General features: G+C 49.4%; 1 protein-coding gene across 3 annotated transcripts; it reads left to right on the forward strand.

Annotated features, from left to right (window-relative positions):
• Positions 1-2201: 2201 nt before the first annotated feature.
• FCRL1 (Fc receptor like 1) lies at positions 2202-16060 on the forward strand. 3 transcript variants are annotated; one of them, XM_038542904.1, is made up of 12 exons: positions 2202-2782; positions 6280-6306; positions 8489-8758; positions 9243-9293; positions 9811-10098; positions 10261-10539; positions 10872-10985; positions 12007-12034; positions 13007-13089; positions 13301-13369; positions 14026-14057; positions 14975-16060. In XM_038542904.1, the coding sequence occupies exons 1-12, from the start codon at positions 2752-2754 to the stop codon at positions 15053-15055; spliced, it is 1353 nt and encodes a 450-aa protein (XP_038398832.1). In that variant the 5' UTR covers positions 2202-2751; the 3' UTR covers positions 15056-16060. The 3 variants fall into 3 exon arrangements, with proteins under 3 accessions (XP_038398832.1, XP_038398833.1, XP_038398834.1); XM_038542905.1 differs by lacking the exon at positions 9243-9293; XM_038542906.1 differs by lacking the exons at positions 2202-2782; positions 6280-6306 and adding an exon at positions 6326-7885.
• Positions 16061-16792: the final 732 nt, after the last annotated feature.

Genomic DNA, 16792 nt, shown 5'->3' on the forward strand with positions numbered 1-16792 from the left:
GTCAGGATGAGTGGAGGGTAACAGGAGTCATGCAGAGGGGAGCAAACTTCAGATTTCTCACCAGTAATAATGATTTTGGAGGAAGTGGCTTAGCTGTGTGGCCTTAGTGGGTTCTCGCAACTCACCACTACACAAAGCAGATCTACCATCTGGATAGCCCTGGGCCTTTGCAGCAGGGGCAGACCCTGGTGTGTGGATGATGACCCATGACAGCATGGTGAGGCCTAGCTTCTCAAGGAGAGAACCCAGGTGGCACCAAGCCACACATGCTCAGTTGCTTCTCCTAAATTTATAAGCCAAATAAGTCATATCTCCTTGATAATTTTCTTCCTGAGGTCTGGAGAGGAAAATCTCTCCTGCTTATAGAAACATGAGGAGCATTGGTTGTGTACCCCTAAGAGTTCATGACAGAGGCCCAATAAATACATGAGTCATGTTAATTTGAAGATGAAATCGAAGTGATAATGCATATTATTGCCCAGCCATTCTGTTGCAGAAGCGTGCTAGCTTTTCCTGTGGTTGTTATTCCACCAATGCTCACAGAAGATGTTTTTGTCTTGCCCAGGCTAACCAAGAGCTGCAGGTCAGCTGAAGTTTAGCTGGGCTCGGCTGGGTTCAGCTCGGCTTGGCTCCAAGCCATGGGCTGGGTTCAAGTTCCCTCTGTCTTCTCACTTTAGAAAATAGGTCAAATAGGCAACCAAGCGAAATCATACAAGTGCAGCCAGTGTCTGATGGCATGCAGCAATGCCTTGTATCCTTACACCTTGCTGGCCAAAGCATGTCACAGAGCCAAGCCAAAGCCTGTGACCCAGGCACATCCACTCCTTCCAGAAGATTCTCGAATGAGTGACTTGATCATGAGAAAGCCTGTATAATTCCCTTATAAGAGGGGAGCCAATACTTGGAAGCAGTAACCCAATCTCTAACAGTGACTTGAAACAAGTTTCTTCTCTATGGGCCCCATTTGCTTCATGTATAATGTATGGGTATGAAGAGTCTTCCTTTTGACCACATATCTGGGCACGGTGGCCCAGCCAAGCTGAAATAAAATTAACCATCCCAGCCTCCCCTACAGAAAGTGAGCCCCTGCTTACTCTCTATGGCTGATGAGTGCTGTAGATCCCCCCTTGGTCAAGAGCTCAGGCACCTCTGTGTCCTCAGCACTGCTCTGCGGCCCAGAGGTGCAGATTTTCCAACAGAAACACCAGATCATTTTGTGAAAAGTCTTGCCCTGACTTTGGAACCCTGGTGACAAAGCTCTACCCACATTCCTCTCCTTCCTAGTGGTGCACCCTCTGGCTCACCGCCTCCACGTTAGACCTCACCCCCATCTACCAGATTGGAATCTTTGTGTAGGGGTTCATGGGTTTGCATTTCATCAGAGCATCTCACAATCTATATGCATGCTACCTTTCTTAGTGTGCCTATGTATAAAATAAAAGCTTGAGAGAGCATAACGAATACTGTGCAGCCTTTAAACTAGAGGAAGGGGTGGAAGATTTTAATTTAAAGCAATTGCACAGGTGTGCACATGAGCACAGGCAGAGAGGTATATGCAGGGTGTGTGCACACACACGGCCATACACGCTGGGCCAAGAGGGCTCTGAGCTCCTCAGTGAATAAGAAGTCTTGGTCTTCAAACGTTAAATGAAGCAAACCCACATCAAGACAGGCTTTCCAGAGCCAGCAAACAAAGCCAGATGCACTGTTGAGTCTTTGGAACTTCCCTGGGGATTCCGGTCAGTTCCCAGCACTGCTCCCTCCTCCTCCAGCACTGGCCATGTAGACCACTTGTTTCTCTTCTCACACCTTCTCTACAGACTCTTGCAGCCTGAAGAGAAGATACCTGAGATTACTGAATGGTGTCTTGTCATGTCCCCTAATAGCTTTGAATTAACTGGTTCTTAACCCTAGACCCTCAAAGGCTCAAGAAGTGCTGGAAATTAAGATGGTTTATTGTCTTCTAAGCATGATCTAAATTACATGCAGGCTCCAGGTGCCGAGGACCAGGAGTGCCAGGGTGCTCCAGGGAGGGATGGGAGAGATGACACACACCTGATGTGGGGAAGGGCAGTGATCATGATGAACTGTCCCCAACATCCAGAAGCTAATTTGCCTATGCTTATTTCCTGTATTTCACTTACAAACACCCCCCCAGGTGGTAACTTCCTGTGATACTGTTTTTCATCTGTTTTTGCTTCACTGACCACTACCCCATAAAAGTTTAAATATGGGTGGGAGTATCTTACAAATAGCTTGACCCCGTACTCACCATAATCTGTCAGGCCTTGCGCGTAACCCCAGTGACAGTCCACCTGGCAAAGCTCGGATGTTCATGCACAGAGTGACAGCGTGGAACTGCTGAGAAGCGAGAGTGTACACCGAGTGGGCGGGGTGGAGGGGACATCCTTCCCATCCAGGACAGCACCCACTGCCTTCTGCAGGACCGCAGTCTGAGGAGTGCTCTGCAAAGTCAGAAATCACTTGTGGGAAACGTCCTTTGAGACTCCACTGAGCTCTTGCGGGAGGTCCTAATGTGCTAAAGTGCACCACGCTCTTCAAGTTGTGGACAGGGAACCAGCCTTCACTGGAGAGGAAATAGAGGTGGGCCTTGGGAGGCTCTCGTTCTTCTATTTCTGTAAACGTGCTGCAGTGGGACTTCCCATCCCGACTTCCTCAACCTTCAGACCAGCCGCTGCCTCTCTGAGCTGGAGGATAAATATCTGAGTGACAGTCCCTGACCTGGTCCTCATGCTGCTGGGGCTCGTGCTGTTGCTGTGCGGTGAGTAGGATGTGCCAGTGAGTGTGGGGTCCCAGCCCCAGTGCCCCCATCCCTCTGAGGTCTCCACTTGTGCCCACCGATGCCAAGATCTCTGCCTCCAACTGGCAGCTCTGAGTCAGGCAGTGGGTGGTAAAGACTGGACAGCCAGATGTTTGAAGAAAACTATCATTTTGGTTTTTATCTCATAGGAAACATTGAGTGTCTGTCTTTCCTTCTGATATGAAATCTGTCTTTGTTCTCCTGTTGTCAATAGCCGTGGGGATAATTCACACAGCAGACTGGGCTCTTTGTTCCTTGTGCTTGCCGTCAACGTCTTTCTCTATCCTCTGTCCTTGGTCCCTCATTCATACCATCACATCCTAGAATTTATCATTACCAACAACAGTTGGCTTTCAAAATCCCTGTTTTCGGCACCCTACTGCAATCCCACCCACTGGCCACATTGCATTTGCAACTTCCCTTCTGAACCTCCCAGAGTGACTTTTCCCTGCTAGTTACTGTCTTCCGCACCCCCGCCCCTCAGCTGAGATGCTGGGGCTGGCCCAACATTCCCCCGGCTACATCTCTCCATCAACACGCTTCACACTAGTGCCTAGGCAGCTGAATGTGACTTCACATGGAAGGCATCACCCCTTAACTCATGTCCCTTTATATATAGGGCACACGTCTGTGGTGGCACTGGCAGGGCCAGTGACACTCCTACACCTTCCTAGTCAGTGCTTCACACTCAAACCACTGTCTGCTACCTTCTCTGTCTCCTCAAACTCCTCCTCCTCGCTCTCAGTTTATAAGCTGGCTGCACGTCACGAGGAAGGAAAGCCATGAAAAGAGAACGTCCTCAGCTTTCCACAGCCGTGTCTGCAAACCCCCGCCCCTGCTGTGTGTCCCTCATCAGGACCACACTTCCCATCCTCCGGTGTAGGACGGGACTCCTCCCTTGTGCATGGGTCCTTGATGCTCTCACTTTCTTACAGCCATCACTGTGCCGTCACTACATTTCTTCATTCTGGGTTAGTCCTGTAAATATACAAACATGCCACCATGTCTTTTCTCCTAAAACGACGGAAATGTGCCCTGACAGTGGCCTGCTCCCTTTCACAAAATTTCCAGGGAGCTGCTGGGAGTGCTTCAGCTCCTCCCATCCTTCCTGTCTCAAACTCATTTTTAACTTACATGACAGTAAAATTCACTTCTTTGATGCACCATCTATGATTTTTCAGAAGGATCTGCAGTCATGTGAGCACCAGGACCATCAAGATGCAGAGCATTTCCATTGCCTCAAACCCTCCCTCCTGGCCTCCATCCCTTTGGCAACAAACCCTCCAGGTTCCTAAGCCCCGGTGACCACTGGCCGGTTCTCGGTGCTGACAGGTCCCCCTCACCCTTCTTTGAGCCACGGTTGCCCACCTTCTGTCCCCTCCATGGCTCCCGCTGAGACCACCAACCCTCTCCATGTCACCCTGACCCAGGCTCTGTTTTCAGCTTCCTTTCCCTCGGCCTCTCAGGGGTGTTCCTTCGCTCTGTCTTCTGGAAGCACTTCTTACCTCAGCTTCTGGAACACCACAGGCTGCTGGTTTTCTTTCTAACTCAATTTTTGTTGCTTCCTGGCCATCAGGGTTGGACTTGCCCTAAGGCTGGTGCCCAGACCTCATGCTCCACTGGCACTCACTTCCCAGCCCAGTTCAGACACTTCAGCTCCACTTTGTTCTTAAACTCAAGCTCCTTTCCCAGCTCTGGTCTCTCCTCTGAGCACTTTTCATGCATCAATGGCCACTCAGCTGTCCCATCGACACCTTGCACTCCACACGGCCAAACACATGTCCTGATCTCCTGTATGTTCCCCTCACTTAACCTGTTTCCTACGGTGACCTCCACTCTTCCAGAGGCTGCTGCCAAAAATCTAAGACCTATACTCCTTCTTCTCTTTCTTCTACACTTGACCTCCAAACTGTAAGTAATTCTTACTGATTCTGCTTTCAAATTTATACTGGAATCTTCCCCTTCACGGGCAGCCCTGCTTAGCCTGAGCTGGTGTCCTCCGTCTTCCTGACTAAATCGCTACAAGTGTCCTCTCTGCTGCTCCTGCATGACCGTGGTCTGCCCTTCTCCCAGGGTAAGAGTGATTTTACAAGCGTAAGGAATCAGAACTGCCCACAGCTCCCCATCATACCTGGAATGAAATCCAGACCTGGGGCCAAATCCAGGAAGCCCTCCATGACTGGCTCTGACCACCTCCCACCACACCAGTGCCCACTGCTGCCTCTGTATCCACTCTAGGGGCACCGCCTCTCCTTCCTCCCCCCATGAGTTCATTTCTTCTCAGGTCCTTTGCATTTGCTCATTCGGTGCCAGGGGTGCTTGTTTCCAAACACTCAGAAGGCAGCTCTCTACTTTCATTCTGTTTTCTACTCAGTTAGCATCTCTCCTAAGAGTCAAGACCATCCTGAGACACTCCAACCTATCTTGCGGCTTCAGCTCTCCTATAGCACTGATTGCTCTCTGAAATCAGGTTATATATTGATTTGGCTCTCTCTCTAAATTCCTTGATGGCAAACACTGTTGTTCACATTCATTCTTACAAACCCAATCCCACGTGCAGTGCCTGGCACACAGTAAGCACTCGAAATTGTTTGTAGTATGGGTGGCTTAAAAAATGTGATTTTCATGCCAGCTCCACTGATTGCATTCTGCTGAGGAACAAATAAGCTAAAATAGCAGGCTAAGCATCTCAGAGTAAACATGGGCTCGAATAGGTAGCAATAATGAGTAATATTTACTGAATGTGAAATAAATGCCAAGCATGATTCTAAGCATTTTATGGATACCAATATATTTAATCTTCGCAGAAACTCTGGAAAGTAAGTCTATTATTACCTACATTTCACAGAAAAGGAAAGTAGAGCCCAGAGAGGTGAAGCGTCTTCCTGGGGTAGAACAGTTTGTAAGAAAAAGAGGCAGCGTTCAGGTCCGTGCTCTCTGGCTGCAGAGCCTGCAGCTCCCCAGAATGTTCTGTTCTTGATCCTCATGCTGCAACACTACAGTCAAGCCCTTGGGGTATGGGAGGATCTTTGGAGAAATCCAAATCCCTTCTGTGGACCTCCTCTGCCAAGACATTGGTGCATAAAGGGCACTGAGTGTGAAGCAGGACCTAGCTGTTGTCACTGTGGTCGGCCCAGGCTGGGGTTGTCAGGACATTTGAGAGGAGGGATGAGGGCCAGGGGAGTGAGAGCCATGAAACAAAGGCACCACCTCCTAATCATGGATGGGAGCAATGACTGGGAATGATTTCCCAACCACGAAGGGAACTGTGTGGTGATGGGGCACATAGGAGAGGAAGAGGTAAAAAAGGGCAGAGGGAGAAGAACAGGGGGCAAGAGCCAAGGAGAGATGGGAGGGGAAGGGGGGAAGAGGGAGTGGGGGAGGACATGCGGAGAGCAGCATGGGGCTGCCCATGGGCCATCCACACTGGCACTGATGTCTCCTGAATTCTCTCCTAGCTCAACCCCGAGAACCAACCAGTGAAGGTACGTAGCACTTCCCTTTCCTCTTCATGGTCTGCAGGCATCTTGTCACTGGGCCGGTCCATGCAGGGGGCCCGTGGATGCTGTGTGACATTTGGTGACAGCCGCTGAGGTCTACTATGACAGCGGCTCCCCCGGGGACCAGCTGCCTGTGTTCAGACCAGTTTGTGCACCTGACACATGGCTGCTCAGCTAGGAGAGCAGGCCTTGCTCTGACCTTCTCAAAACCACAGTCCTTTCTGTGGGAAGTGTGAGCTCAGGAAGGGAGATGCGCTTCCACAGGAAGTCAGAGAGTGTGGAAGATAGATATTAGAAGAATCTCTGCCTTCCCAGCCTGGGGGACTCCAAGGCCTCTTGTCTCCCCATAGAGGGCTCCCCAAGGAGTGACGGTGGAAACACTGCCATCTGACATCCGTGGAGGACATGACGGTCGGCCCCTGGGTCATGTGAAAGTGCAGTAGCCCTCTGCCTCCTTTGCATTCCCGGCCCTGCTCTGTCGCCACAACTGCTGCCCTGTGCGGCTTCCTTCTGAGGCCCTGGTTGGTGCAAACCTGCCATTGCTCGGATTCTGATTCACCTTTACCGGACGAAGAGAGGAGGAAGATTTCCCCCAGAAGGAATCTTCCACTGAAGTGGGTTTCAACCCAGGATACATCAGAACTGCTCTCTTGTACTTAGGGCACTAACCCCAGGGCTCAAAGAGGCTTCCTGTCACCTCAAGAACACAGGTCACACGTACAGCCAGGAGACAAAGCTCTGGAGAGCCAGTGGCCAGAGATATTTAGGGCCAAACCAGCCTTCTGGGTGCTCTCCTAAGGTTTGTCCAAGCTGAACTCAGGCCAAGGGTTAGTGCCAACATGCCTCATGCCTGACCCTTTCACCCTACAAATGCATGTGCCCAATCTGAGCCTAAGCAGAAATCCAAAACCACATCCAGAAGAAACAAAGCTTCCACCCCCCGGCATTTGCCAGGTACTCCGGGGAATACCTGAGAATGATCTGAAACAAGTTCCGAGCTGCAAGACTGAGCTCCCGCCCTTGCAAACTGCCTGTCCGGTGTCTGCTCTACACCACCCGCCCCATTCAGAAGGGTGGGGTCAGGTGCCTAGATGTCTGCTTTATTCCCTTCTTTGTCCAAGAGCTGTGCTGTCCGCAGTGCTCTGGGGACTGCATTTTTCCAAGGAGAGAAAACAGCCCCCAGTGCACAGGAATCCCAGGTCCCAGAGCAAACATCCTGGTACCAGTGTTGGAATTGAGTTTTAAAAGTGCTTGGGTAAAGCATTCGAGGAGCCAGGCTGGAGGATGATAGGTGTTGGTGCAGCAATCACCTCTCTGCGATTGAGAACACTTGGCATTTTCATCTGGTGAGGAGGGAAACTTCCTAAACTTTCCTAAAGAGCAGAGGCTCTGAGTTGGATAGACACATGCCTCAAGAGCCAGTGTACTCAGGGATTTGGTGTTTCCTGGGTGCTGCAGCTGGGCCGATGGAGACGAAGGGAAGCGGGACCCAGCTTTGCCCGTCTGTAGCCCACCCCGAGAAGAGCCCTTACAGCCAACAAGGGAGACATTCCTGAGGGTTAAGGTATGGATTGAAATTGTCCCTCACAACTGTGGCTTCTACAGAGGTTTGCATGAAATCCCAGAGCCAGGGAGCTGGGTGTGGGCACGTGGCACTTTCAGGCAAGTGTGAGCCTGTTCCTTCCATGGGGAGCAGCACTAACAGGGGTGGGAGACAATCCATAAAGAAAGCACTGAATTCCTCTAACTTCCCCTGATTGGCAGACCCTCTGGTGTCACATTCTGTCCATGAAAGACAGTGTGGCTCTGGGATGCCCGGCGGGGTGGGCAGAAGATAACCAACTAGTTTACAACAAGAATGAATGAGACACACTCACTTTTTCTGAAACCTCAGGCTTTACCATCTCTGATAACGGTCATCAGCACCCTGTCCTGTCTCCAAAACAGGGGGTTTTAACTCACAGAGTGGGAATCAAGCTGAAGATGGAGGTTGCCTTGTGGAGAGAGGAGGTGCTGCCCAGGGGCAGGTGGTGCTGAGCTGGGGGGTGGTCTCTGCACTCAATATGCAGGTTGTTTGGGCCTTGTTTCAAATGTTGAGAACACAACGTGCCTCTTACAGGAACTCTGAAACCCATTTCCCTGGCATGTCTTTTGTCCTCCTCTCTAGCACTGCATCTGACAGCCAGGCCCTCCTGGCCCTTGGAGGGGAGATCAATGACCCTGACCTGTGAGACTGAGGCCACTTCTCAGCAGCTGGATGACCAGCTCCAGTTCTGCTTCTTCAGAGATGACCAGGCCCTGGATCTGGGCTGTGGCAGTGACCCGGTGCTCCAGGTTCCCACTGTGTGGAGGAAAGACTCGGGATCCTACTGGTGTGAAGCAAAGACCTCGGCACAGAAAGTCACTCGGAGCCCAAGGATCCAGATACAGGTGCAAGGTGAGCGTGGGGGGCCCTGCACTGGGGGCTGACTCAGGTAGGGCACGGGTTTGCTCTTCCCTGCAGAAGGAGGAGCTGTCGGAAGCTTGCCTGTGCCTGAGCTTCTCTCCTTATCAGAGTCCTTGAGGGGTCTTCCCTTATTCTTGCTAATCCTGCTCAAGTGCACAGAGGAGTCTTAGGAACCCCTCACTGTGTCCTCCGGTGCTGGAGAGTGGGGGTGAATCACTACATAATCATGGCCCGTGATGTCCAGAAGTGCCCTCGGCACTCTCCACGGCTAGGAGGAAACGCGTGGTGGTGGTGGGAGTCAAGGGAGCTGCAGAAACCAGACCTGGATGGTAAGGGCTGGCTTTGTGCAGGAAGCTCCCGGAGGAGAGGCTGGGGCTGGGTTTTGAAAGAGAGGAAGAGAAGGGAGTGTTTTGTGACTCTGAACCATGTCACTCCACATCAGGGTGGACACTCTAACGTCCTCCCCCATTCTCAGACAAGGATGCGTCCATGGTGCCGGGAAGCGGATGTGGAATTCCTCCAGAAGGTTGGCTTTCCTACCCTTGCTCAAAACTCAGCACTGGTGAGGCTGGACCAGAACCAACAACTGCTGGGCAGCAGGCCCCGCTCTAGGCCCCAAATGCATTATGTAATGGAACCGCCCCAGCTGTAGGAGATAACTATCATGACCTCTCACATTGTTTAGACTGGGAACTGAGTCTCAGAGAACAGAGAAGAGAAGCCATTGGGGCACACACAGTAAGATGTACAACCAGCATTCCAGGCCAGAAAGCTTGATCTGCAATCTGGACTATGGCCACTGTATTGCTGTGCCTTGTAGAGTGAGGGTTTGAGAAGCCAGGGTCCTGGAGGGAGGGGGTGCTGTACCCATTGGCCTTCCTCACCCTACCACCATCCACCTGACCAAGGCTGACCCAAATCAGCAAAAACACCCTTCAGAATACCACCACCTGCCACCATTAAACTGTACAAATTATTGGCTTTACCCAAGACCTTTGCTTTCAGGACGGTCACCCCACCTGTGTCACCTTGTGTTTGTGTAGGAGTCCCGGTCTGGAATGTGAGCTTGGAGACACAGCCTCCAGAGGGACAAGTGCAGAAGGGAAAGAAGCTGGTTCTCATCTGTTTGGCCACCCAGGGCACGGGACACATCACCTTCTCCTGGTACAAAGGGGCCCTGGGTTTGAACCTGGAAACAAAGACCCAGCGCTCACTGTCCGCGAATTTCGAGATCCCAAGGGTAACGGAGAGTGATTCGGAGAAATACTACTGCACGGCCGACAACGGCTACGGCCCCAGTGTTAGCGAGCTCGTGAGCATCACCGTTAGAAGTAAGTTTGCGACCTTCTGTCTCGCTAGCATCCCCACTAGCTGGGCTCCACGTTCCCCTGGGTTACCCCGGGGAAGTTCAAGGGGGTTGAGCTTGTGTGGGCAGGGATTATGGGTCTGTCATGACATGGGAACCCTCTCTGATGGCCCGCCATCTCCCTCAGGTCCAGTGTCCCGCCCCATCCTCACCCTCAAGGTGCCTGGGGCCCAGGTCTTCCCTGGGGACATGGTGGAGCTTCACTGTGAGGCCCACGGGGGCTCTCCCCCGATCCTGTACCAGTTTTATCATGAGAATGTCACCCTGGGAAGCAGCTCAGCCCCCTCTGGAGAAGGAGCGTCCTTCAACCTCTCTCTGACCATGGAGCATTCTGGAAACTACTCCTGTGAAGCTGACAATGGCCTGGGGGCCCAGCACAGCGAGGTGGTGACACTCAACATCACAGGTACAGCTCAGGCTGTTGAACTGTCTTGGTCAATCAATGCCTCTTTCCAGCATCCTGACCCCACAGAATTTCTGGCACTGTGCTACCAACGATGGAGTGTCTGTGGGTGGTGCTGTCCTGGGAGGTATGTCTGAGGGGCACAGAGCATGTGAAGGCTGGTGCCTCTCTCCTGCCATCAGTGTGATGAGCTGCAAGTCACATCATTCAGGCCTGCCACCCCTGCCCCCCTCACTCTGGAGGAGCAGACCTTGGCCTCAGCCCAGCCTCGAGACATCTGCTCTCCCAAGGCCAGCACCTTGCACGGGGGCTCATGTGTAGACTTCTCCCCTCAGTGCCCGTGGAGGACAGAGAGGAACTGCTCACCTCAGGAATCTTGGAGGGGCTGCTTGGCGTCCTCGGTCCCACCATTATGGCCCTATTCTGCTGTTGGCTCAAGAAAAAAATAGGTTAGTATTTATTTCGGGTATTTTGTTACTGTGACCTTTGTTTTCATGGAAATAGGCACGACTGGGGATGTGTCCATGGTGAGGAACAGGAAATGTCCTGCCAGCAACCCAAACCGCGATCTGCTTCCGGCCCCTAGCAGTGTCTGGTCAAGTCCTGCCCTCTCCCTGCGCCCCGTGATCAGTTGGGGTTCAACTGATGTCTGGTGCTTCTGGATCTAATCTTCACTCAAAGCTGTGACTCTCTTTAAAATAATTAGTCAGCCACTGGAAGAGAAGCACAGCAATTCCTGCTCTGCTGACCACCCCCCAGTTATAGTCACTGGCTCAGTTCTCAACCCCCCAGAGCATCATGATGTACTTTTCCCCCTTCTGGAATGCTCGTCCATGTATCCTTACATCCTGCTGGCTGCGGGGTCTCTCCTGCTTTTCATCTTAAATGTCTTTTTCCCTGAGAGGCTTCACCCGGCCACACAGCCTACAATGCTCTCATCCTACTCCTCATCAGAGCACCAAGTTATTTAGCTTCACCTGGCTATTACTAATTACAGTTGGTAATTACATATTTATTGGTGTATTTAATGTTGGACTCCTGTTCTCCACTGAGCAAGATGAAGACGGTGTGAGATTCTCATTTAAATTCCAAGCTTGTCTGGCACCTGGGGGCACCTCACCCCATCTGTAACATGGCCGTGGCAGTGTCTGCTTCTGAGGACCCCTGTTGTGACAAGAGTAGGTAGTGTGTTATTAAAGCCAAAAGCAAAAAGTGCAATAGGTGTTCGGCTTCAGAGACTTGGGCTCAGGTCCTCGCTCTGGTACGAGCTGTCTGGGAAGCTCGACTAACCATCCTGTACTGAGTCTCCTTGCCTGCAAAGTGAGGGATCTGCGTAAATGATCGCCAGCACGCTCTCTGGTACATGAGAGCACCCTGGCCCAAGGAGCAGTCCCCACACGAGGCCCATCTGCAAACAATGACAATCACATTCCCCCTTTTGACATGTTTGCTCATCTGCTTGACTTGTAGGAAGACGTCCGGCCAGGGACCTGCCCAGGTGAGGCTCTGCTCCCTCTGTGTGCACCGATAATGCAGAAAAACCTATCTTAACAGCTTTGTGTTGTCCCCTCTCATGTGTTTGTTGCATATTTTATTATCCCACCTTCCACTCCACAGTTCTCTCACTGGCAACTGAGTGTCCATTTGTCATTCCTCTTCGTTTGTGCATTAATTAATTTAAATCCTTCTCTGTCATTCTTCCTAATTTACCTCCTTCATTGAACTACTTTGACCATTTCACACATTCACCAATGAATTGATTCATTCAATCAATTGACCAATATCTGAGGGCCTAGGAGTCATTCTGATGAGGCAGGAGAACAGGATCCCGAGATCCTGGAAGCGTCTCAGAGGCATGAAGATATGTGTGTTTTTCTATCACTCAGGCCAGAGAGTGATAACCATCCTGAAAACTCGCTGGTGAAGCTGTTTAGTTTAGAGAAGGAAAAGATTTTTAAAACACTTGCACCTGGGAATATCAATGATTAGTTGACATATTTTTATGCTGTGTCGTTGTTTATGCTGACAAAAATCAGATTATTTTCCCAAATTGGAGTAGTCTTCCAGGAGTACACGTACCCCCACGTTCACCTTCTTCTTTCCTTTCCGCAAGCTGCCTGTCCTGCCTAGCAGCCTGTTCTCCATCGGGAGGAGTTAATATTCATCATTCAATGTTCACTGAGCCCCTGTGATGGGAGGGGCACTATTCCACACTGAGCCCATCAGGTAAAGACCTGCGCTCATGGGCTCTACACTCCAGAAGACTGCCGTGCCCTGCTCGGCCCAGGTACAGGGCTTGTACCACGCAGCTGAGCTGACTGCCGATTTTTCCCCAAAAGTCCTTATTCTGCTCAGGACCCTTGCTAACAGGCTTCTCTGCTTCGATGTCTTGCTCACAACCCTGGATGGTGATGTCTGGGGTGTCTGGGATGCTGTCCCACCTAGTTAGCGTGTGTTTCCCTGTCTGCAGGAGCCCTCCCCGCCCTGTGCCACAAGCTTCCAACTACGTCAACTCAGCTGCCCCACTGCAAGGACAGTCTGTATATGAAAATGGTGAGGTTTCCCAAATGGCCTGGCCCAAGTAGCTACAGTGAGCTGAGGAAGGGACAGGGGGGTGAAGTCTGCTGGCCCACTCCGTGCCTGCTGTGTCCCAGTCACCTCGGTGAACAGACAGCACATCTGTCCTCGTGGTGACAGGTGGTTGGCACGGAGTGACATAAGTGGCAGGAAGAAAGGACTGTGTCACACCTCCTTTCTTTTTCAGTGAATGTCGTAAGCGGGGACGAGATTTACTCTTTGGTGTACCATACGCAGCAGGAGCGGCAAGCAGCAGGTGAGATGTGAGGGACTAAATTTGTCTCTGACTTTTGTCTTTCCTGGAGCAAAGAGGATAAATCAGTGGCCGCGAATGACATATAGGAAGTGTCCTTGGGTGCTGCTGCTCTGCTTTGGAGCTGGCTCTGGGCTCCGCTCTGCCTTTCTGAGCACTGGCCTTGGGTCTGGGGGCCCCGAGTAGAGAGCCCAGTGCAGGTGCTAGCTCAGCGCCTACTGTCAAGGTGGCAGCTGGGGTGGTGGTGTCCGCCTGTCCTCTCTGAGTGGCCCCGTGCCCGCACTCTCTGTGGCACCTACACGGCTGCCCACTTGCTGCTGTTGTTCTATCCATACCTGGTGTGTCCAGAAATGTGAAGAGAGTAAATGCCCAGGGAACGTACTCACCTGCCCACCCCTAGGCTGCCCATCATTTTCTTTACAGTGAAGAAATCATGTTTGTGATAGGCAGAAAAGCAAGACTAAAAATATTGATGAAAATCAATGTGATTGATTTAAATTACATTAAATTACGAAGGATTTAAATTAATTAGCTAATGTATAAACGAAGAGGAATAGCAAACAGACACTCCTGCAGATAGGAGAAGAAGCCTTTATTAGCATGAGGTTAGTGAAGGACTTTAAATATAAATGACATCTGACACATCTTTTATTCCCCAGCAAATCCCCTGAGGACACATACCGAGGACCAGGTGAGTTAAAATCCTTCCTGTACTTTCGTTCCTGCTCTTCTCTCTGTCTTCTAGGAACTGGTTCTCAAACTTTTAAAACTATGGCCACTTAGGAAAAACAAAAGATCTCTGTGGACCATCTCTTCCCTTACCTCCCCACACAGTGGGAAAAACATTCCATCATTACAGTAAAGCCTCACTGTACAAGGGAACTGTGGAGGTTTGCACAGGTGTTTCCTTTAGCCATGGAGACATGGATGATTTGTAGTTACACTCTAGTGCATGACTGGTCTAAAAATTCTATTCTTCGAAAATCTTTATCCTGAAATAATGTTGAACCACACACACACCACTTTGTATTGTGAGGTTAACCACACAATCTGTGGAAAACCAAATTAATATTGAACAAAGCTAAACTGATAGTGGTTTGTGTCAACTCAGTAATTTGTAAACCTTGAAAAATTCAACACATCACTGGTAATACAAAAATACTTCCAGAAAATTGCAGGAATTTTAGCTCCATATATGTGCAAGAACAGTAGGTGCTTTGTAAGTTTGTCTAGTGTGGTAGCGTAGCCAGATGTCTCAGGACAGAATTTGTATCCTTGGTAAACTCTAGTGACATGTTAAATGTAGTTTATGAGTACAAAATCCTTAAAAAAAAAAATAACGACCACCCGTGGAACTGCCTAAGAGTGGTCTATTAGAACGGGAGTTTGCATGTTTGGTTGAGCATATGGCTCATCAGGAGCACCTCTGCAGCCCACCAGGGGGACACAGGCCTTTTGAAAATGCTCACCTAGGGTCAGTCTTCCACTTTATGTGCTGCGTGGAGTGCACATAGGATGCATCCAGGCTGATTGGGGAAGAGAACCAGATGGAAGCATGTTCCATTTGTCTTCCCTGCTCTGGTCCTATCCATGTGCCTTTGCTTTTAGGATGCCTCAGCCATTTACTTTAGGCTGAAGAATACAAGCGATACAAGTGTTACAGATGTAGACTATGAAGATGCTATGTAAAGTTCTGGAAGATTCTGCTCTTTGGAAACCTTGCATGACTCCAAGCCTCAGAATCAATGTGTTCTTCAGAGACCCTGGGGTAGTCAGCTTTCTGGTACTTCTCACCCAGGTGCTTTGCTCCCAGAGACTATTCTTGAATCTACTGTGAAGTGGAAGTGGTTCTAGCCCTTGAAGAAACCACCCAAAAGAACCAACATGAACATGGCAGTGGGAAGGACCTTGTTACCATAACCCGATTCCAACTGGTTCTTTAAGCACACGTCAAATTGTGTTCTAACTTCTTTTTATCAGAGGAAACAGAGTGGGTGAAAGAACTTGGGACCTCTGGGTGGAGGGACAGTGAAGCTCACTCAGACTGCATGGACACAAGGTTAGTGATTCTGCAGGACAGCTGCACACAGAGGTGGCTGCTGTCCCGGCCCAGGGCAGACGAGCTCTGTACTCAACCCCAGAACAGAACTCCTGCCCTGACTTACAGCACTCATCCTGTTTCTGCATAAAGTATGTGACTCAGTGCATTAGAACTCAAACAAAGTTTCGTAAATAGTTACTGTGGCTACATTCAATTTTAGTGACATATTTGTATGTACAGGTCAATCTAGATGCCCCCAAATTTATAATGAAACACAATCTTTCTACGTTTTACCACATCCAAAATTCTGTATTTGTTGCACCTCTAAAAGTTTTATGAATATAATTTTTCTTCTCTTACTTAACAAATTTTTTAAAATGTGATAATACAATTTGGAGTCTATATTTTAGTTTTAAAAGAATTATACACCAACTCTTACAAATTAAAACAATTTAGAAGTCTATGATGTAAAAAGTTAGAACCTTTCCTACATCTAATACCGCAAGTGGTATCCATTGTTTAAAAACTCAGTGTTGCTAACTAAATATTATCCTAACATATTTTAACCTTTTCAATCACTGATGGATGTTAGGTGATTTCCAAAAATTTTATATTATAAAAATAATACTAAAATAAATGTCATTGAACAAACATTTTTCTGTGTTCCTGCAAATCCATCTGAAGGATAAATTTGTAAATCAGGGATTAGGACATTTTAGGTTGTGAACATTTGACATTCTTGTTAAATACACTTAAACTGCTCTGTAGTAGCCTCTATCAGTGAATACATCAACCAGCAATACATGAGAGAATCAATCTGTGAGAGCAAAGTATCATTGTTATTGCAATTGAATTGTTTTATTTTATTATAAGATTTTATTTATTTGAGAGAGAGAGAGAGAGCGAGAGCGAGAGAGCGAGAGAGAGAGAGAGAGAGAGAGAGAGAGTTCCAGCAGGGGGAGGGGCAGAGGGAAAGGGAGAAGTAAACTCCCCACTGAGCAGGAGCCCGACAGAGGGCTCTATCCCAGGACTCTGAGATCAGGACCTGAGCCGAAGGCAGGTGCTTAACTGAAGGAGCCACTCAAGTGCCCCTCAATTAAAAAATTTAAAACAACTAATACAGTTGAACATTTTCCCCCATAAATTGGCTGTTAATCTGTAGTTCTTCCTAAAATTTCCTGTGCTGACCCTTGCACATTGTCTGTGTTCATTTGCCTTCTTCTTATAGCTTTTGTAGGAACTATTTATAATTTATATCTAATGAGGTGCACACATTTGAGGTGCTTGGCTCCATCAGTCTGACAGACACATGCACCCAGGTAACCCAAACTCTTGTCATGATGTAAAATTCCTCCATCATTCCAGAAACATCCCTCACATTCCCT

This window comes from Canis lupus, chromosome 7, assembly GCF_011100685.1.
Source record: "Canis lupus familiaris isolate Mischka breed German Shepherd chromosome 7, alternate assembly UU_Cfam_GSD_1.0, whole genome shotgun sequence".
Classification (NCBI taxonomy): Eukaryota; Metazoa; Chordata; class Mammalia; order Carnivora; family Canidae; genus Canis; species Canis lupus.